The sequence below is a fragment of the Mobula hypostoma genome, chromosome X1, assembly GCF_963921235.1.
Source record: "Mobula hypostoma chromosome X1, sMobHyp1.1, whole genome shotgun sequence".
Classification (NCBI taxonomy): Eukaryota; Metazoa; Chordata; class Chondrichthyes; order Myliobatiformes; family Myliobatidae; genus Mobula; species Mobula hypostoma.
Window position 1 is genome coordinate 4,697,921 of NC_086128.1, and position 22,272 is coordinate 4,720,192.

Sequence of the window (22,272 nt, forward strand, 5' to 3'; positions counted from 1 at the left end):
CCTGTCGCCTTCTAGCTAGCCTCTTTCCCCTCACCCCACCTCTTTATTCTGGCGTCTTCCCCCTTCCTTTCTAATCCTGAAGAAGGGTCTTGGCCTGAAACGTCGACTGTTATACATTTCTATAGATGCTTCCTGACTTGCTGCATCCTTCCAGCGTTTTGTCTGTGTGTTGCTTTGGATTTCCAGCATCTGCAGACTTTCTTGTGTTTAAGATAGACAGGTGCTATCTTAAGCTAATGTGAATGACTGCGGCAACATTAGAATATCATTCTAGATTATCTGTGCTTTTATCCTTAATTTTATGCTCAAAGGTGAGAATCTTGCCAGTGGTCTTCAGGTTTTTATGTTTCTTTGCTATTCTATTTGATTCAACAGCCCCACACTGCTGGCTGTGTGTGTTAGACTAGCAGTACTCTTGGCAGCCAACCCGATTCCTGTCCTCTTAACTCCATCACACCAAAGTACACACCCAAACTGATCCCAAGGCCTAGCCTGCTTTCTATTCTCAATAGCATGATAATTTATGAATATATTCACTGGATCCCTTGACAAAGATGAGATGGATTATTCTATTTCTTAGAGCAGTCTTGTTGCATAACAGTTTCAGTTGTGCTATCTTTATTTGTTACAGATTTGGGGAAAAGTATTTCATTCTTTGACATCATCTCTCTTAACAGGTATTTCAAACCCTTTTCGTGGACTTCTGAAGTTGGGTAATTTAGAGAGGCGAGGTCATGTTGGTATTTGGAAAGAGTATTACTGTGAGTTATCACCTTTCGAGTTCCGTCTATATCAGAGTGGTGATGACCGCAATTGTTGTGAGAACTGCTCTTTACTAAGATGTGAATTAGTGGAGCATGCCCACAGTGATGGGAGGTTTCATGTGGTTTTTGCTGGCAAGAAATTATACCTCCGTGCACCCTCTCAAGATGAAGCAGAAGACTGGATCGATCGAATTCAGGAAGCATTAGAGCAATGTAGACCCTTGCAAGCTCCAAAACAAAAATCATTGGATGTAGAGAGCTCAACAAATGAGAAGCCAGATTCTGTTTCGGAGACGCCCATCCTTTACCCTGCTGGTCACTTAAATCACAAAGAAAATAACCCCCATCAAGAATATAATTGGATTTCTGAGGCTGAACCTCAATTAGATGCAATTAAAGAAACTGTCCTATACTTGTTAACAGGAAAAAGGTGGAGTCGCTACATCTTCACTTTAACATTGGAAGCACTGAAATATTTTCAGCTTCAGGAACAGCAAAAAATACTGTGCAAAAGTTATAAAATTGAGACCTTTAAGGATGTTATACCTGATACTGCATTGGGTGGCCCAGCAAATTTTAAAATACTTACATCTGAAGTTACACTGAGACTTCAGGCTGAAAGTGCTGCAGAGGCAAGATCGTGGCGTGAAATGATTCGAGCAGTTCTGTCATCTTACTTAGAAGCAGAAGAAGATAACTTGGCAGAAAATACAGCCTACGAAAAGAATGAGAGAAGACTTGTGGAGCTGGGATTGGGTGAACACAAGAGTCTTCTGCAATATTTAACTGTTGTACCTATTGAAAAAGGGTTGGACTTGCAGAAATTCCAATGTGCAGGTATGATAATATAACAACAAAGATGCTGGCATAAATCATTTAGTCCTATTAGCATACTGTACCATTGAATAAGATCATGGTTGACCCTGTACTTGCAGTACATGTTCCTACTGAATCCTTACATCCATCATTTTTATTTTGTGTCAAAATCTATGTCTGTCAGATTTAAATATACTCAATGACTAGGCATTCACAGCCACCAAGTATAAAGAATGCCAAAGATGTATAATCCTATGAACAAAGAGTTTTACCTGTTACTCCAAGATGATTGAAGCCTTTTCCTGTTAAACCCTTTTTTAATTGCGTTAAGGACTTCATCACACTTATACTCCAACATTCTTGGACTGTAACTTTCTAATTGCTTTCTGTCGGTGCGCGTTTGATTTCAATATTCCATGAACTGACGTCATGGTTCCTCTGTTCATGAACACCTGACTTCACTGAATACTTCATCAAATAACTATTCATTTCCTCTTGTCGTACTTCATTAACACTAACTAGTCCACTTGCTTAACCTTGCATTCGGGGTTCATTTTGTAAAATCAACACCTTTTATGCTCTTTAAATAATTAATATACAGAGGCATGCAAAAGCTTGGGCACCCCGGTCAAAATTTCTGTTACTGTGAATAGTTAAATGAGTAGAAGATGAACTGTTCTCCAAAAGTCATAAAGTTAAAGATGAAACATTCTTTTCAACATTTTAAGCAAGATTAGTGTATTATTTTTGTTTTGTACAATTTTAGAGTGGAAAAAAGGAAAGGAGCACCATGCAAAAGTTTGGGCACCCCAAGAGATTTGAGCTCTCAGATAACTTTTAGCAAGGTCTCGGACCTTAATTAGCTTGTTAGGGCTATGGCTTGTTCACAATCATTGTTAGGAAAGGCCAGGTGATGCAAATTTCAAAGCTTTATAAATACCCTGACTCCTCAAACCTTGTCCCCATAATCAGCAGCCATGGGCTCCTCTAAGCAGCTGCCTAGCACTCTGAAAATTAAAATAAATGATGCCCACAAAGCAGGAGAAGGCTATAGGAAGATAGCAAAGCATTTTCACGTAGCCATTTCCTCAGTTCGTAATGTAATTAAGAAATGGCAGTTAACAGGAACGGTGGAGGTCAAGTTGAGGTCTGGAAGACCAAGAAAACTTTCCGAGAGAACTGCTCATAGGATTGCTAGAAAGGCAAATCAAAACCCCCGTTTGACTGCAAAAGACCTTCAGGAAGATTTAGCAGACTCTGGAGTGGTGGTGCACTGTTCTACTGTGCAGCGACACCTGCACAAATATGACTTTCATGGAAGAGTCATCAGAAGAAAATGTTTCCTCCGTCCTCGTCACAAAATTCAATGTCAGAAGTTTGCAAAGGAACATCTAAACAAGCCTGATGCATTTTGGAAACAAGTCCTGTAGACTGAAGAAGTTAAAATAGAACTTTTTGGCCTCATTGAGCAAAGGTATGTTTGGAGAAAAAAGGGTGCAGAATTTCATGAAAAGAACACCTCTCTAACTATTAAGTATGGGGGTGGATTGATCATGCTTTGGGCTTGTGTTGCAGCCAATGGCACGGGGAACATTTCACTGGTAGAGGGAAGAATGAATTCAATTAAATACCAGCAAATTCTGGAAGCAAACATCACAACGTCTGTAAAAAAGCCAAAGGTGAAAAGAGGATGGCTTCTACAACAGGATAATGATCCCAAACACACCTCAAAATCCACAATGGGCTACCTCAAGAGGTGCAAGCTGAAGGTTTTGCCGTGGCCCTCACAATCCCCCGACTTAAGCATCATTGAAAATCTGTGGATAGACCTCAAAAGAGCAGTGCATGTAAGACGGCCCAAGAATCTCACAGAACTGGATGCCTTTTGCAAGGAAGAATGGGTGAAAATCCCCCAAACAAGAATTGAAAGACTCTTAGCTGGCTACAGAAAGCGTTTACAAGCTGTGATACTTGCTAAAGGGGGTGTTACTAAGTACTGACCATGCAGGGTGCTCAAACTTTTGCTTCAGGCCCTTTTCCTTTTTTGATATTTTGAAACTGTAAAAGATGGAAATAAAAAAATAATCTTGCTTAAAATATTTAAGAAATGTGTCATCTTTAACTTTATGCCTTTTGGAAATCAGGTCACCTTTTACTCGCTTAGCTATTCACAGTAGCAGAAATTTTGACCAGGGGTGCCCAAACTTTTGCATACCACTGTACATTCTGAATATCTTTGGGCCATAACTTATTAATTCTTATGCGTGCCCATTATGAAAAACATTGATCTACAGTTAAAATCTCAAAGGAGGTGGGCAATCTAAAGATGAAAGTCAAACCTTTTATATCCTGGACAAGGATTAGAAATAAAGAAAGAAATGCCCTGTACAGTGATTAAAGAATCATCCACGTATCTCCCCAGCTCCCTAATCTCCCTAGCTTTTAAATATCCTTGGTAGCTTCTCTGTACAGTAGCCCACCAACTAACATGCCTTCAGTGTTTGCTGCAATTTTTTTTTGTATTTTGGGGATTTAGTCAAGCTTCTGAGTTATACAGAATTTCTTTTTACCTCATCTAAGGTAGACATCTGAAAATAAATTGTAGCAGAAACTGAAAGCTTGAAATTAAACAGAAAATGTGAAAAATATTCAACTAGCCCAGCAGCATTTAAGAGAGAATAATTAACTTTCAAACCATGGCCATTCAGTAGAATGATGACCTGAAATAATAACTATTTCATTTTCCAGAGATGCGGCATGGACAAGTACTTCATATACTTCTGTACTCCAGAGTAGATATACCTTCTTATAGGACAAATGTTGTTATCTAAATCCAGAGATCTTTTCAAGTTGAATGAAACAATAAGGGAGTTTAATCATGTAAGACCAAACAGTTTCCCATTGTTACTGTGTAACTTGATTTATTCATTAACATTGTTATTTAGAACCAAATGGAAAAATCCTACTTATTCAGTGATTTGGTTTATTTTCGGGCTTCTTTTGGTTAACTCTCCAACTGAAATTGTGGTGGGTTTCATTAATACCAGGCTTTTGAGTTTGCCACTTGGGACCATTGGTTACCTTTAAGCTTTATTGGTTATCCTTTTGACTGACCATTGAACAAACATACTGCAATATTTAAAAAGCTACATAGCTAGAATGCTAAAAACTCACTTTCCATTCCAGCTGCTGATCACACAGGTCCTGCTAATTCTGAAAGTGTTCATTTTCTCACATTTTTGTTCAAATTTATTTAAACTCAGTAGAATCCTTGTGTCTTTGTTTACTATGTTTTTAATTTTTCTGGACTGGAAAAGCAACGTGTGATGGCAAACCATACTGGTGAAATCTCTTCAGCCTACACTGTTCCCCATGAAGCTGATTCTGTCATTTTTTGTATTCCAACATACCTTAAACTGGGTCATGTAACTGGTTTGTAGCAATCTGGCACCATACAAGAATATAATTTTAAAAATCAATTTAGCTTTCAAAAATTCTTTTATCAATCTGAGAATGATAACTTTGCCGAGGATAACTTTATAACAAAAAAAAAGTATAATTTCAAGTGGCCTAATTTCAAGCAATGAAAATTTGCATTTGGTATTCAGAATCACCTGCTATAAATTAACGTTAACATACAGTAGACAGTCTCTTTGGTTTTAAAGAATATTAAAAATCTCTTAAAAGCATGCTGAGTAAAGTTCTTCTGGCAAAATACTAATTTTTAAAGACTTAATGAGTAGAGTTCACCAATTTAGAGTTGAATTTGATTCTGGACTAATATTTTGTGCTTTTGCGAATGTTTGAAGGAACTCTAGAGGTGCTGAACATAACTTGCATTTAAAGCTCTTGGTAGTTTACACCAGTTCTAAGCAACTGTAAAGGCAGCACATCTCGAGAGGTTTTGCGTCATGATACAGTGACGCCACTAATAGAGCTTCTGTCTAACCAGGTTGTTTACTAACTGCCAGTGCTGTTAGAGTGGAGTTTGCATGTTTCCCTGTCACTATGTCGGTTATCTCTGGGTGAACTGGTTTCTTTGCACATCCCAACGATGTGCACAGTTAGTAGGTCTATTGGCCACTGTACATTGCCTGTAGCGCAAGAGTTGTAGGATCTGTAGCAGTTAATGGGAATGTGAGGAGGTTAAAAAGTACGACTAGTATAGATGGCTGTTTGATGATTGGCATGGACTCAGTAGATTGAAAGATCTATTTTCATGCTGTTTGACTCCATATGTTTGAGCACTTGAGTGAGAGAGCATAACCATGGCTTCCTTATTCTGACTAAACATACACATTAAAATGTATTCCTGCATATAAAAACAAATTGCAAATGCTGAAAAGTTGTAAATGAAAAACATTCAGCAACTTTGAGTAAGGAAGTTCTTCTGCTTTATTCGTAACTTTATATTTATATTTATGACCTTCTAGATTTACTCAGAATCAGTCTTAATATCACTGGTATGTGTCGTGAAATTTGTTGTTTTGCAGCAGAAGTACATTGCAAGGCATAATAAAATCTATAAATTACATCAAGAAGTATATACAGTAGATATCAAAAAATTACATAGTGCAACAAGAGAGGGAAAAATTGTGAGGCAGTGTTCATGGGTTTATTGTTTATTCAAAAATCTGAAGGTGGAAGGGAAGAAGCTTTTCCTGAATTGTTGAGTGTGTGTTTTCAGGCAGATAGCTATTTCTTTGTTGGTGTTAGTCTCCTCTTCCCCTGTGTCTTTTCTGTAATTTCAAGATCAGTATTGCACACTGTGCTATTAAGTTTCGTTCATGATTCAGTTGTTATAGAATGTATTCTTCTCTTTTATAACTTGAATATCATTTTGTGTGTTGCAAATATTAGCTTAATTCTTTGTTTTGTTCTTAAGCATGCTCCCAAAAAATAGGGTTTTCATTTAGTAAAGCCAAGGTTTGTGCCTATTCTGGCCTCTACTACTGTGAGATGTGTCACCAGGATATAGAAACTATTATCCCGTCCAGAGTGATCCATAACTGGGACCTGACAAAACAGAAGGTGAGTAACTATTATTTTTAGTTTGTATTACTAACCATTACACAAGCAAGTTCCTGAGTCAGCATGAATTTCATGTGATTAATTCTTATTGTGCAACAATATTTAATCTGTAAAATGTGTTTCCAGGTGGGAGCACATAAATATGAAGCTGGGAGCTAGGGAAACAAAGCAGTGTCCCATGGATTTTCAGCAGCCAGGAGTTTGCAGGAACTGAGCTACTGTTTCTTAACAATACCAACTGGTTGTAATGATAAGATATTCCGAGAAAGGCATCTTTGGCATATTTGGCTATTCTGGTACCAGGAATTCACAAATTTTCACTTTGGGGAATAGTATCAGCAGTAACTTTCCTGCCATTAACAAAAAATCTTGGTAAAATGTGTTCCAATTAAAATGACTTGGAATCGCACACTTGTGCTGCTGCACACATTCTCGAAGAATTATTGTTAATTTCAAGGAAATTACTGTTTCAGAATAATAAGCAACAGTTAACAATGTCTTTTTCTATCCAACTTGTAAATTTTCTTTTCTTTTAAACAAAGGTTTCCAATGTGGCAGCGAAATTCCTGCAGCGGATCCAAAATGAACCCTTTATTGATCTTGATGCAGTAAATGGAAGTCTCTATCAGTATGTTGAACGCATGGCTCGGACTCGTAAGAGTAGAGATCGTTTGAAGCTATTGGAAGACTATCTCTTCACGTGTCGAAGTGGTGCAGTCCAGGATCTCTATAAGAGGTGATCTATCACTGCTTTTAATTTTCACTTTGCGAGTTGTTTTTACCTTTTGAAGACTCACTGAATGGTCCATTCCTCATACTCAGAGACATGAGTGATTTTTGTAGATACTGAAAAGCTTGAGTAGCATAGACAAAATGCTGGAGAAACTCAGCAGGTCAGGCAGCATCTATGGAGTCCAGTTGAAGAGCGTCAGCCTAAAATGTTGACTGTTTATTTCCCTCCATAGATGCTGCTTGACCTGCTGAGTTCCAGCATTTTGTGTGCATTACTCAAGTTAGACCATAAGATGTACGAGCAGAATTAGGCCATTTGGTCCATTGAGTCTGCTCCACCAATTCATCATGGTGGATCCAATTTTCCTCTCAACCCCAATCTCCCACCATCTTCCTCCCCACCCCCCCCCCAAACGTATCCCTTCATGCTCTGACCGATCAAGAATCTATCAAGCTCTACTTTAAATATTCATAAAGACTTGGCCTCCACAGTTGCCTGTGGCAATGAATTTCACAGATTCACCACTCTCTAGCTGAAGAAATTCCTCCTCGCCCCCATTCTAAAAGAACGCCCCTCTATTCTGAGGCTGTGTCCTCTGATCTTGGATTTTCCCACCATAGGAAGACATCCTCTCCACATCCATTCTATCAAGGCTTTCACAATTCAATAGGTTTCAAATAGTTCATAGAAACATAATAAACCTACAGCACAATACAGGCCCTTCGACCCACAATGCTGTGCCAAACATGTACTTACTTTAGAAATTACCTCGGGTTACCCATAGCCCTCTTATTTTTCAAAGCTCCATGTACCTATTCAGGAGTCTCTTAAAAGACCCTATTGCATCCTCACCCACCACCGTTGCCAGTACCCCATTGCATGCACTCACCACTCTCTGCATTGTTAAAAAAAAACTTACCAAGACATCTCTTCTGTACCTACTTTCAAGCACCTTAAAACTATCCTCTTGTGATAGCCATTTCAGCCCTGGGAAAAAGCCTTTGACTATCCACATGATCAATGCCTCTCATTATCTTGAAAACCTCTATCAGGTCACCTCTCATCCTCTGTCGCTCCAAGGAGAAAAGGCCAAGTTCATTCAACCTATTCTCATAGGGCATGCTGTTCAATCCAGGCAACATCTTTGTAAATCTCCTCTGCACCCTTTCTATAGTTTCCACATCCTTTACATTGCATTTCTTTGCAGATTAAAAATAAGCCTAAATTTTATATATTGTGTTTTCACCTTCCGTATATTATTTACCATGTACTTTTCATTTTTAATGTTACCGAATCAAGATTGCTTGGAATTACAAACAAACGGAAATCTGCAGATGCTGGAAATCCTAGCGACATACACAAAATGCTGGAAGAACTCAGCAGGCCAGGCAGCATCTATGGAAAAGAGTACAGTCGACGTTTCGGGCTGAAATGCCGACTGTACTCTTTTCCATAGATGTTGCCTGGCCTGCTGAGTTCCTCCTGCATTTTGTGGGTGTTGTTTTGCTTGGAATTAATTGTTTCTGGGAAATGCTATTTGTCTATTAATAATGCTTTATAAGGCCTTGGTATTAGATATACCCTCTGTTTTTCATCCATTTATATTTACTGATTTGGTGGTTGGGGATTGGGACATTGCTGGCAATGGAACATTAGTTCCTCACTTCTTCTTGCCTTGAAAAGGTAGTAGAATTGCTTTCTTGAATTTCTGCATCCCTACACGTGAAGCTGCTCCCCATATATTGCTGTTGGGAAGAGAGCTCCAGGTTGATTTTCGTGGTGGATTTTTGAAAAGTGTTTTGCTTTTGTTCCTATTAGTGTATTTGCTGTTGTAAGAGAACCATCCTTATTATTCTTTTCAAGTGTCGAATAAGTCTTGTCCATTATTAATTTTACCTGCCAATCTAATTCCATGTTTGACTACTGATTTAAAGAACTTTTTTAAGTGCAATACATGGGCATGTGTAGTATTTGGGTTTAAGTGGAGTAGCTACTTTTCTTTGATTTCAGAGCTCTTTTTTAAAAACAAATCAGCTTTATTTTATATTTAATCATTGTATTTTATAACATGGCTTGGTAATTCGGTTGTAACTTGGATGTCATTCTAAATAACTCAAATGTTATTTCAAATGTAGTCATTGTGTTTTTAGTAATTGAAATGCCAGTATGCTGTTTTGCACTAAATGGAGTAGTACTACAATCTCATTGTCATGAATAATGACAGTCAAAATTTAACTAATTGTCAGTGTGAAATGATGAACATTGCTTCTCTGTTTTAGGTTAGAACAGAAGAAATATCTCTTGGAGTCAACCCATTTGTACAGTGTCTCCGATCTTCGGCAGGTCATAAAGTTTTTCGACTCTTATTTGTATTTTTCAACTGTCATTTACGGGCAAAAATATTGGAAATTAAAAATAAATAAATTCAGATCCATGTATTAAGGTTGTAGGGGTGAAAAAAGAAGGTATGCGGATCGCAGTGATTCTCCCAGCTGTGCGACTTTAAGGTGCACTGTTTAAGCCTTACCTATTGCACTGATTCAGAACAGCATGCAGAAAATGCAACTATAAAAAGTAAAGAAATTGGTTACAAAAGCTGATGTAAAACCGAGAAACCTGATTAGATGTTGAGTATACTGAGGTTAAAAGCAATGCAGTGCTTAAAGAATGGTCTCATCTTATTTTAGCAAATCAACAACAGAGAATTTGATTCATTGACTATCTCTGCCATAAAGTATAATTTTTAAACCATGTTAGAAATGCATCAATCTTGCTGTTAGCAGTCCATGTATGAACTTCAGCATGCCATGAAATGCTGACATAGTGTACACGCTAATAAAAATATTGTTTAATGTTCTATTTAAGCAGTGTCTCAAAGACTTCTCTTCATCTTGCAGATAGCACGTGGCATGTTTGAAGTGTTCTTACAGCAGGCCATCCATTATGCCACCAATCATGTCTATATGTGTGACCTCTGCACTCAGCGTGGCTTCATTTGCCAGATGTGCAATAACGATGACATCATCTTCCCTTTTGAATTTGAATCAACTACAAGGTATGCAGAAGAATACTTTTGTATATAAACCTTTGTCTTCCGAAGACAATGTAAAACCAATGAACAGTAAATTTCTCAAGAAGTCTCAGCATGGATTCAGTTTTAAAGTATTTGGAAAAACTGCAGGAACATCTATTTAGAAAAAAAACAAGTTCGTAAGCTTGCAAATAGAGATTTTTCACCCTCTGATATCTAATCTGTTATTTTTTAATGTATTGCAGATCTGATTTTTGCATTAATATAATTAATAATACATGGTTTTTTTTTGAACAAAATGCTGGTGATCAGCCCAGCCCTCTCTGAATTAGCTGAATTTAACCAGATGTGGGAAATTGCTAGAGGGATTGAATTCAAGAGCAGGGAGGTCATGCTGCAACTATACAGGGTACTGGTGAGGCCGCACCTGGAGTACTGTGTGCAGTTCTGGTCTCCTTACTTGAGGAAGGATATACTGGCTTTGGGGCAGTGCAGAGGAGTTTCACCAGGTTGATTCCAGAGATGAAGGGGTTAACCTATGAGGAGAGATTGAGTCGCCTGGGACCATACTCTCTGCAATTCAGAAGAATGAGAGGGGATCTTATAGAAACTTACAGAATTTTGAAAAGGATAGATAAGATAGAAGTAAAGTTGTTTCCATTGGTAGGTGAGACTAGAACTAGGGGACATTGCCTCAAGATTCAGGGGAGAAGATTTAGGATGGAGATGAGGAGAAACTGTTTTTCCCAGAGAGTGGTGAATCTGTGGAATTCTCTGCTCAGGGAAGCAGTTGAGGCTTCTTCACTAAATATATTTAAGATACAGTTGGATAGATTTTTACATTAAGTGTTATGGGGAAAAGGCAGGTAGATGGAGCTGAGTTTACGGACAGATCAGCCATGTCTTATTGAATGGCGGGGCAGGCTCAATGGGCCGGGTAGCCTACTCCTGCTCCTATTTCTTATGTTCTTATGTAAATTGTGTATTTTGCATTGAATACACAAGTTGCATAAATAAAAACATAAATTGCAGGAAATATTCAGCAGGTCTGGCAGCATTTGTGGAAAGAAGTGGAGTTAATACTTGGTGTCAATGACTCTTCATTAGAATTAGAAAAGTAAACAGACAAATTAATCTCAGATTGTAAAGTGAGTGGGAAAGGATGAATAGGAAAGGGGGAGTATCCTCTGATAGGGTGACATCAGGGTGAAGCACTCTTTTTGAAGCTCTAGTGAATAGATTAATGAGGGAAGTTAGAGAAAGAGAATACAGAAATTTAAAGGCTGTGATATTCCCTTGCGTCATGGTCAAACAGCACAGAAATGGGCCCTTCAGCCCATTATAAATATTTTCATCATTTTTGCCTATCAACACTAATCCCATTTGCCTGCACCAGAACCATATCCTTCTCTGTCCTGCCTATTTAAGTGTCTGTCTTAAAGGGTTTCACCTAGATTTGCTGCAACCCAGACTATTTCATTTCTATCTTTCTCATGTTTAATGTATCATTAATTAATTGATTAGGTCCTATATTAAAAATTAATCAATTCTCTTTTCATAGACGCGGCCTGACCTGCTTAGGTTTTTAGCATCTTCCACTGTGTTCATTTCCCCAATCTTGTATGCATGATTGCAGCCCGCTGCGCATGTCCCACAACCTTACCATTAACAGCTCATTTTACAGGCCTTGTAGATGATATGGTGATAAGTGTTCATGTTGAGACATTTTGACTCATACTATCCCAGACCTGCCTTAAATTTACTTATCCCTCCTCCTGCCTTCATTTCAACTGTAAACCTACAGTCCTGATGAAGGGTCTTGGCCCGAAATGTTAACACAGAACATAGAATAGCAGACATCCCACCTCTCCCAGAACTTCCGGGAGTCTCCCGCATATGAATAGTGGCTCCCTGATGCCCGCAAATTATATACAATATCACGGAAATCAATTTTTTTGAGAGCGAGCGAGAGAAAAGCAAGAGAGAGCGCGAGAGCGACCACGAGAGAGCGCGCGAGCGACAGCGAAAGCAAGTGAGAGCGCGCAAGCGGGAGAGGGAGACAGCGTGAGTGAGAGAGAGAGCGAGAGCGCGCCATGGCGGAGTGTACCAAAAAAATGTAAGACGTACATCACCCCAGACTACACTAAAGTGTACCCCTGCCTAATAGGGGTCAAAAATAATGACAGTGTTGCTCGCAACAGTGACTTTTCTATTGCCCATGGTGGGTTAAGACTGTAAAAGACATGTTGAGGTGAGTTTAACAAGTATCATTCGTTCATTAGCATAACTAACGTTATTTAAACTAGCTGGCCAGCTGCTAAAGAGCTACTCTACTACAGACATCCCACCTCTCCCAGAAGTCTCCCGCAAATTGATGGTGCTACCTCCCTGAAATTAGTTTTTGCAGGGTGGGATGTCGGGAATATTACAGCACAGTACAGGCCCTTCAGCCCACAATGTTGTGCCGACCCTCAAACCCTGCCTCCCATGTAACCCCCCAACTTAAATTCCTCCATATACCTGTCTAGTAGTCTCTTAAACTTCATGAGTGTATCTGCCTCCACCACTGACTCAGGCAGTGCATTCCACGCACCAACCACTCTCTGAGTAAAAAAAACCTTCCTCTAATATCCCCCTTGAACTTCCCACCCCTTACCTTAAAGCCATGTCCTCTTGTATTGAGCAGTGGTGCCCTGGGGAAGAGGCACTGGCTATCCACTCTATCTATTCCTCTTAATATCTTGTACACCTCTATCATGTCTCCTCTCATCCTCCTTCTCCCCAAAGAGTAAATTCCTAGCTCCCTTCATCTCTGATCATAATGCATACTCTCTAAACGAGGCAGCATCCTGGTAAATCTCCTCTGTACCCTTTCCAATGCTTCCACATCCTTCCTGTAGTGAGGCGACCAGAACTGGACACAGTACTCCCAAGTGTGGCCTAACCAGAGTTATATAAAGCTGCATCATTACCTCGTGACTCTTAAACTCTATCCCTCAACTTATGAAAGCTAACACCCCATAAGCTTTCTTAACTACCCTATCCACCTGTGAGGCAACTTTCAGGATCTGTGGACATGTACCCCCAGATCCCTTTGCTCCTCCACACTACCACGTATCCTGCCATTTACTTTGTACTCTGCCTTGGAGTTTGTCCTTCCAAAGTGTACCATCTCACACTTCTCTGGGTTGAACTCCATCTGCCACTTCTCAGCCCACTTCTGCATCCTATCAATGTCTCTGTGCAATCTTCGACAATCCTCTACACCATCTACAACACCACGAACCTTTGTGTCGTCTGCAAACTTGCCAGCCCACCCTTCTACCCCCACATCCAGGTCGTTAATAAAAATCAGGAAAAGTAGAGGTCCCAGAACAGATCCTTGTGGGACACCACTAGTCACAATCCTCCAATCCGAATGTACTCGCTCCACCACGACCCTCTGCTTACTGCAGGCAAGCCAATTCTGAATCCACCTGGCCAAACTTCCCTGGATCCTATGCCTTCTGATGTTCTGAATAAGTCTACCATGTAGAACCTTGTCAAATGCCTTACTAAAATCCATATAGATCACACCCACTGCACTACCCTCATCTATATGCCTGGTCACCATCTCAAAGAACTCTATCAGGCTTGTTGGACACGATCTGCCCTTCACAAAGCCATGCTGACTGTCCCTGATCAGATCATGATTCTCTGAATGCCTATAGATCCTATCTCTAAGAATCTTTTCCAACAGCTTTCCCACCACAGACGTAAGGCTCACTGGTCTATAACTACCCGGACTATCCCTACTACCTTTTTTGAACAAGGGGACAACATTTGCCTCCCTCCAATCCTCCGGTACCATTCCCGTGGACAACGAGGACATAAAGACTCTAGCCAGAGGCTCAGCAATCTCTTCCCTCGCCTTGTGGAGCAGCCTGGGGAATATTCCGTCAGGCCCCGGGGACTTATCCATCCTAATGTATTTTAACAACTCCAACACCACCTCTCCCTTAATATTTATATGCTCCAGAACATGAACCTCACTCATATTGTCCTCACCGTCATCAAGTTCCCTATCATTGGTGAATACCGAAGAGAAGTATTCACTGAGGACCTCGCTCATTTCCACAGCCTCCAGGCACAGCTTCCTACCTTTATCTCTAATCGGTCCTGCCTTCACTCCTGTCATCCTTTTGTTCTTCACATAATTGAAGAATGCCTTGGGGTTTTCCTTTACCCTACTCACCAAGGCCTTCTCATGCCCCCTTGTTGCTCTTCTCAGCCCCTTCTTAAGCTCCTTTCTTGCTTCCCTATATTCCTCAATAGACCCATCTGATCCCTGCTTCCTAAACCTCATGTATGCTGCCTTCTTCCACCTGACTAGATTTTCCACCTCACTTGTCACCCATGGTTCCTTCACCCTACCATTCTTTATCTTCCTCACCGGGACAAATTTATCCCTAACATCCTGCAAGAGATCTCTAAACATCAACCACATGTCCATAGCACATTTCCCTGCAAAAACATCATCCCAATTCACACCTGCAAGTTCTAGCTTTATAGCCTCATAATTTGCCCTTCCCCAATTAAAAAAATTCCTGTCCTCTCTGATTCTATCCTTTTCCATGATAATGTTAAAGGCCAGGGTGCGGTGGTCACTGTCCCCCAGATGCTCACCCACTGAGAGATCTGTGTGTTGACCCGGTTCGTTACCTAGTACTAGATCTAGTATGGCATTTCTCCTAGTCAGCCTGTCAGCATACTGTGACAGGAATCCGTCCTGGACACATTTAACAAACTCTGTCCTGTCTAAGCCCTTGGAACTAATCAGGTGCCAATCAATATTAGGAAATGTTGACTGTACTCTTCTCCATAGATGCTTCCTAGCCTGCTGAGTTCCTCCAGCATTTTGTGTTTGTTGCTTGTATTTCTCTTGTTTGTGATTGAACCTACTTGTATATCTCTCTTTCCCTGTTCTGACAATGAGTGACTGACCCAAGGCGTAACTGGTTCTCTGATTATAGATACTGGATAATTTGCTGAATTTTCCTAGCATTTTCTGTTTTGTTACAGATCTCCAGCATCTGCATCTTTTTTTAAAATTTGTTATCCACTGTTCTTGTCCCAACTGTTTAAAAAGAAGTCTTTGAAATTGCATGTAGATCCAGTGAGGGTCCTGGGCTCACCAGAACTGTGATGGGTATAGTAGGGCCTGCGGCAGATCGGCAATGATCATTTTGAATGCTGGAGCAAGCCTGAGGAGACATGTTGTCTGTTCGTATGCCTTTCTTTTATGGTGTTCATTTTCACAGAACTTGTACTGTAGTGTTCTACAATGATAAACCTATGCCTGCCTGTCCTGTACAGATGTTGAACATTGACAGACCTGTATAGTCCACTGTCTCAAACTTGGTATAGACCAAGATCTGGATGCAGGTCACTCGGAGTCTGATCTCTCATTTCAGGCCCAGTATTGGAACCTAATGACTGGGGTAATGGGAGTTCAAGCTTGCCTTGAATTTCTTGCTCGCATAGCTTGCAAAAGTACTACTCCTTCTGGTCCTCTGAAAATGTCATGTCCCAGTGCTGAACAATGGAAGGGATGACAAGCCCGCTCCACAGTGAGAGTGCCATCGATCTTCAAAACTGATATAACAGAAACATCAACGAGATTACCTGGTATAGTCCTCACTCCAGCATTATTATCAGTTTAACAGACCAGGACGGGGCAGATGGGGTTCATCAGCCATGGCTGGCAACACATCGAGGAGAAGATCTCAAGCCTCCTCTGCCTTGTGATTATACCCACTCATGGGGAAGGCTTCAGGAGTAAACTCCAAGGGGAAAAATTCAGAGCTGGGAGTTCCTAAGGCAGTCCTACGTTGAGTTCAATACTGACTGACAACTCCTATTACCCGCACAGTAACAAAACATTTTGTTGAGAGTATAATCAAGTTGGAGTTAATTACAATTCAGTTGCTCAGTAACCAATTATGGTTTGATTAACACAATTGACTTTACATTTCATTAGTGTTAGTCATGGAGAAAGAAACATTTTCTAGAACTGAGGAAGCAACCATGAAGAAGCATTGACTGAGTATGGTGTCAAGAAATGCAATTAAGCTTGAAGTCAGTAGGTATCAGGAGAAAACCATGTTTCTTTCTTGGCTGAGATGGCCTGTTTTCGTGCTGTAATTGTTATATGGCTATATGGCTAAAACTTTCTTGTCTAGAAATAGACGCACACACATTGAATGCGCCTGTATCGTTCAGAAGCGCTAGCGATAGCAGTCTAGGCACTCGATGTGCAAAGAGGGTACATCAAAGCAAGTTTTTCAAAAATTACTGGCTAATTTGTCACATTTTACAATCTGGCAGAGTGCTAATTTGTCCAGTTGTACTTAAAGAAGAACAAAGACCAAGTCCCATTTGGAAAGGTCTATGCTGTCTGAGTTTAGTTTGAATCTGCATTCTTGTCATCTGCTGCCATTTGATCAAGCTCTTTCACTGAGGTTGGTCTATGCCAGAAAGTATGACAAACAAGTGTAAGAGCAAATGATTGTGATTTGTTCTCTTGGTTCAGAGTTGCAAACCATACATGGAACCTCTGCTAAAGAAATGGGGAAAGGAATGTATCTACATTTGGCAGCAGAAAGACAGATGCTGATGGCACTGGGTGAAAATTCATAAACTCCCCATATGCTAGCTTACATACTAAAGATTAAAGTGGTTAGCTCATCATTACCACCTTCAGGGCATTAAGAATTGTGAACTATGACCTAATCTCATGAATGAATAAAAACAGGGTTATATTAGTGTAAATTCAGTTATATCTGTTTATGATGGTGGATAATTTTATTTACTCATTGAGGGCTGAAAACAGTCATTGCTTTTTATCCAAGTCAGGCTGTTTTTTAAAGTACAAGTTGTCACTTGTGTCCAAAACTTAGTAATTTCTTCCATATATTTTGCCCTTAAAATTCTGTTAAATATTGATCCACTTTAATAGAGAGAAGTACAGCAGGGAAACAGGCCCTTGACCCATCTAGTCCATGAGAAACCATTTTAAACTGCTTATTCCCATCGACCTGCACTGGGACCATAGCCCTCCATACATCGATGTACCTATCCAAATTTCTCTTAAACATTGAAATCAAGCTCGCATGCACTATTTGCGCTGACAGCTCATTCCACATTCTCATGACCCTCTGAGTGAAGAAGTTTCCCCTCGTGTTCCCCTTAAACTTTTCACCTTTCACCCTTAACCCATGACCTTTGGTTGTCATACCTCCAAACCTCAGTGGAAAAAGCCTGATTGTATTTACCCTATCTCAACTCCTCGTTATTTTGTATGTCTCTATCAAACCTCCTCTCAATCTTCCATGTTCTAAAAACAACACCAGTTGTAGTCGAAAGCGCCCATGGAGGACACCTCGGAGGAAGCACGGATATAGAGTGGGATTACAAGTGTGTTTAAGGAAACGGGATTTTAATCTCCCTATGCCGACCATCTTGCTGGCGAACGTGCAGTCATCAGAGGGACATTAGGACCGCGTGTGTCCTTTGTTTCACGGAATCTTGGAGACATGTTTCCTGTACACCGTCAGGGTAGATCTATGGAGTCTCTCAAAAGCAGAAGTGGTGGGGGGGGGGTGGTATGCCTTATGATCAACTCTCCTTGGCGCACAAATATATCAGTGCTGTCCCAATTCTGCTCACCAGACCTGGAATACCTAGCAGCTAAGTGCAGTCCTTTTTACTACCACGGGAGTTCTCCCGGGTCATTTTGGTCGCAGTTTACATTCCTTCTCAGGCCAATGTCAAGCAGGCTTTAGATGATCTGAGCAATGGGATCAACATGCACGAAACAGTGCAGCCTAATGCCATCACCATCATTTTGGGAGATTTTAACCAGGCCAGTCTGAAAAAAATCGCTAAGCAACTACCATTAACAAATGTCTTGCAATACCAATGGAAACAACACACTGGACCATTGTTACACCACCATCAAGAGTGCCTACTGTGCTATTCCACACCCTCACTTCGGGAAGTCTGATCACCTGGTTGTACTTCTACTCCCTGAGTATAGGCAGAGACTGAAGACTGCGGCACCAGTAGTGAGGACCAAGAAGGTATGGACAAGGGAAGCACAGGAGCACCTACAGGACTGCTTTGAATCAGTGGACTGGACTGTATTCAGGGATTCATCTTCAAACCTGGATGAGTATGCTGCAGTTGTTATTGACTTCAGTAAAACCTCTGTGGATGAGTGTGTGCTTATAAAGATTTAATGTACATTCCCAAACCAAAAGCCGTGGATGAACCAGGAGGTACATTGTCTGCTGAAGGCTAGATCTGTGGCATTCAGGTCTGGCGACCTAGGTCTGCACCAGAAAACCAGGTATGATTTGCAGAGGGCCATTTCAAGGGCAAGGAGACAATTTCAAACTAGTTTGGAGGTGACATTGGATGCACAGCAACTCTGGCAGGGTCTGCAAGACATTACTTCTGACAAAGCGAAACCAAATAGCAAGAATGGCAGCAATGCTTCACTACCAGATGAACTCAACGCCTTCTATGCCCGTTTGAAAAGGAGAATATAACTACAGCTGTGAAGATCCCTGCTGCACCTGATGACCCTGTGATCTCCGTCTCAGAGGCCGATGTTAGACTGTCTTTAGTGAACCCTCGCGAGGCAGAAGGTCCCGATAGAGTACCTGGTAAGGCTCTGAAAACCTGTGCCAACCAACTAGCGGGAGTATTCAATGACATTTTCAACCTCTCACTGCTATGGGTGGAAGTTCCCACTTGCTTCAAAAAGGCAACAATTATACCAGTGCCTAAGAAGAATAATGTGAGCTGTCTTAATGACCATTGCCCGGTAGCACTCACGTCTACAGTGATGAAATGCTTTGACAGGTTGGTCATGACTAGACTGAACTCCTGCCTCAGCAAGGACCTGGACCCATTGCAATTTGCCTATCGCCACAATAGGTCACCAGTAGACACAATCTCAATGGCTGCTCACGCGGCTTTAGACCACCTGGACAATACAAACACCTACGTACGTCAGGATGCTGTTTATTGACTGTAGCTCAGCATTTAATACCATCATTCTCACAATCCTGATTGAGAAGTTGCAGAACCTGGGCCTCTGTACCTCCCTCTGCAATTGGATCCCTGACTGCTGCTTGCTGGCGATCAACACTGTTGCACCTCAGGGGTGTGTGCTCAGCCCACTGCTCTACTCTCTTTATACCCCATGACTTTGTGGCTAAGCATAGCTCTAATACCATCTATAAATTTGCTGTTCATACAAACATTGTTGGTGGAATCTCAGATGGTGGCGAGAGGGCGTACAGGAGTGAGATATGCCAACTAGTAGAGTGGTGTCGCAGCAAAAACCAGGCACTCAACGTCAGTAAGACGAAAGAGCTGATTGTGGACTTCTGGAAGGGTAAGATGAAGGAACACATACCAATCTTCATAGAGGGATCAGAAGTGGAGAGAGTGAGCAATTTCAAGTTCCTGGGTGTCAAGATCTCTGAGGATCTAACTTGGTCCCAACACATCAATGCAGTTATAAAGAAGGCAGCTATACTTCATTAGGAGTTTGATGAGATTTGGTATGTCAACAAATACACTCAAAAACTTCTATAGTTGTACCATGGAGAGGATTCTGACAGGCTGCATCACTGTCTGGTATGGGAAGGCTACTGCACAGGAACGAAAGAAGATGCAGAAGATTGTAAACTTAGTCTGCTCCATTTTGGATACTAGCCTACAAAGTACCCAGGACATCTTCAAGGAGCGGTGTCTCAGAAAGGCTGCATCCATTGTTAAGGACCTCCAACACCCAGGGCATACCCTTTTCTCACTGTTACCATCAGGTAGGAGATACAGAAGCCTGAAGGCACCCATTCAGCGATTCAGGAACAGCTTCTTCCCCTCTGCCATCCAATTCCCAAATGGACATTGAACCCTTGAACACTACCTCACTTTTTTAGTATCTATTATTTCTGATCTTTGCACAATTTTTAATCTATTCAATATACATATACTGTAATTGATTTGCTTATTTTTTTTCTTCTATATTAATTATTGCATTGAACTGCTGCTGCTAAGTTAACAAATTTCATGACTCATGCCGGTGATAATAAACCGGATTCTGATTCCATAAATTCAGTTGTCGGGTTCACTGCGCATGTTCTCAGTACTTTTTTTGGTATTTCTTCCCATGCTGCCTTTTCCACAATTTCAGCTGCAAATGCATTTCCATGGCTTTCCATTGTGGTCATTTTGGAGTGACTTTTACATTTTAATACGCAAGTTTCTGATGTCAGTTGTGTAACATTGATAAGTCCCTGTACTAGTTGGCGATTCTTGATTTGGGTTCCTACAGCTGTACGAAACCCACTTTGTCTCCATGAGCTTCCAAATTCATGAACAATTCCAAGAACATATCGGGATTCAGTGGTATTTCTGCCAACTTACAGGCTTTAATTAGAGCTTTCAGTTCTGCCTGTTGCACATGGATACCAGGAACAGTGCTTCTTGAGTACAACAGGACACTCAAAGCTGCAGCTGTGGTTAAGAAAGCATACGTTGCATTGGCCTTCATCAATTGTGGGATTGAGTTTAGGAGCTGAGAGGTAATGTTGCAGCTATATAGGACCTTGGACAGACACCATTCGGAGTACTGTGCTCAGTTCTGGTCGCCTCACTGTAGGAAGGATATGGAAACCATAGAAAGGGTGCAGAGGAGATGTTGCCTGGATTGGGGAGCATGCCTTATGAGAATAGGTCCTTGGACTGACGAAGGATGAGAGGTGACCTGATAGAGGTGTATAAGATGATAAGGGGCATTAATCGTGTGGATAGTCAGAGGCTTTTTCCCAGGGCTGGAATGGCTAGCATGAGAGGGCACAGTTTTAAGGTGCTTGGAAGTAGGTACAGAGGAGATGTCAGGGGTAAGTTTTTTAAGCAGAGAGTAGTGAGTCCGTGGAACGAGCTTCCGGCAATGGTGGTGGAGGTCAATATGATAGGGTCTTTTAAGAGACTCCTGGACTGGTATTTTCTAAGGTAGGGACATTTTCGACACAGCTTTGTGGGCCGAAGGGCCTGTATTGTGCTGTAGGTTTTCTATGTTTCTAACACTACAATTCCAGAGACAACAGTCTGTCCAGTCATTCCTCTCTCAATCGTTGAACCATCAGTGTACAGAATAAGAACTTCGGCAGGGTAATAACCAACAGGATGCTGTTGGGCTCCATGTTTTTGAGTTAACACTGTGATCATGTCTTTCTCATTGACATACCTGTTTACCTGTACCAGGGATTCTTAAAGCAGGTGCAGTACACAATGTCAGCTTTAAAGTTTGGAACGCTTTCAGTTGTTTACATTGTGTCACCGGATCATCGGAGCACTTTCTGCCTTTCAGCAGATTGTTGACTGGGCAAAAATTGATGTTAGCTTGTCAGTATGGTGATTAGCAATAGTTGCATGTTCAGTCCTGCATGTCTTTGCTCCCTTGGCCTTTATTGGAGCAAGCTGTGACATAGCTGCCAGTCTTGTTTCATCACTGCCATCCTCAGTTGAGCTGCTAGAGGCTGCTGTGGAGTTCATGTCATATCCATCCTATAGTTCTTTGGAGGACGGTCCATTGTAGAGGGGTGTCTCCCAAGGATAGGCGTAATTAGAAGCATCACTGGCAGAATATCCACTTGAGATCCCTGCAGAACTTTCCCAACATTGCTTCAGGTTGCATTGAAGCTCCATATAATGCACTTTGAGTTTATTGTATACTTCACATTTCTTTCCTCATCGATTAGTAAATGATTTTACTTGCCCTGTTAATTTTTTCATTCTCTCAGTTAACTCAGAAATTTGATTCTGAAGCCATCTGTGTT

At 41.0% G+C, this 22,272-nt stretch overlaps 1 protein-coding gene across 5 annotated transcripts in view; it reads left to right on the forward strand.

Annotated features, from left to right (window-relative positions):
• The window catches only part of plekhm1 (pleckstrin homology domain containing, family M (with RUN domain) member 1), a 64,990-nt gene that overhangs the window by 28,085 nt on the left and 14,633 nt on the right, over positions 1-22,272 (forward strand). For all 5 annotated transcript variants that reach the window (XR_010016601.1, XR_010016602.1, XM_063038084.1 and 2 more), the window contains 5 exons: positions 678-1,601; positions 6,466-6,611; positions 7,154-7,347; positions 9,624-9,687; positions 10,242-10,399. Coding sequence is in view for 3 of the 5 variants with exons in the window: in XM_063038084.1 (XP_062894154.1) it covers positions 678-1,601; positions 6,466-6,611; positions 7,154-7,347; positions 9,624-9,687; positions 10,242-10,399 (1,486 nt within the window). In the remaining 2 variants the exon portion in view is untranslated. The remainder of the gene's footprint in view (positions 1-677; positions 1,602-6,465; positions 6,612-7,153; positions 7,348-9,623; positions 9,688-10,241; positions 10,400-22,272) is intronic.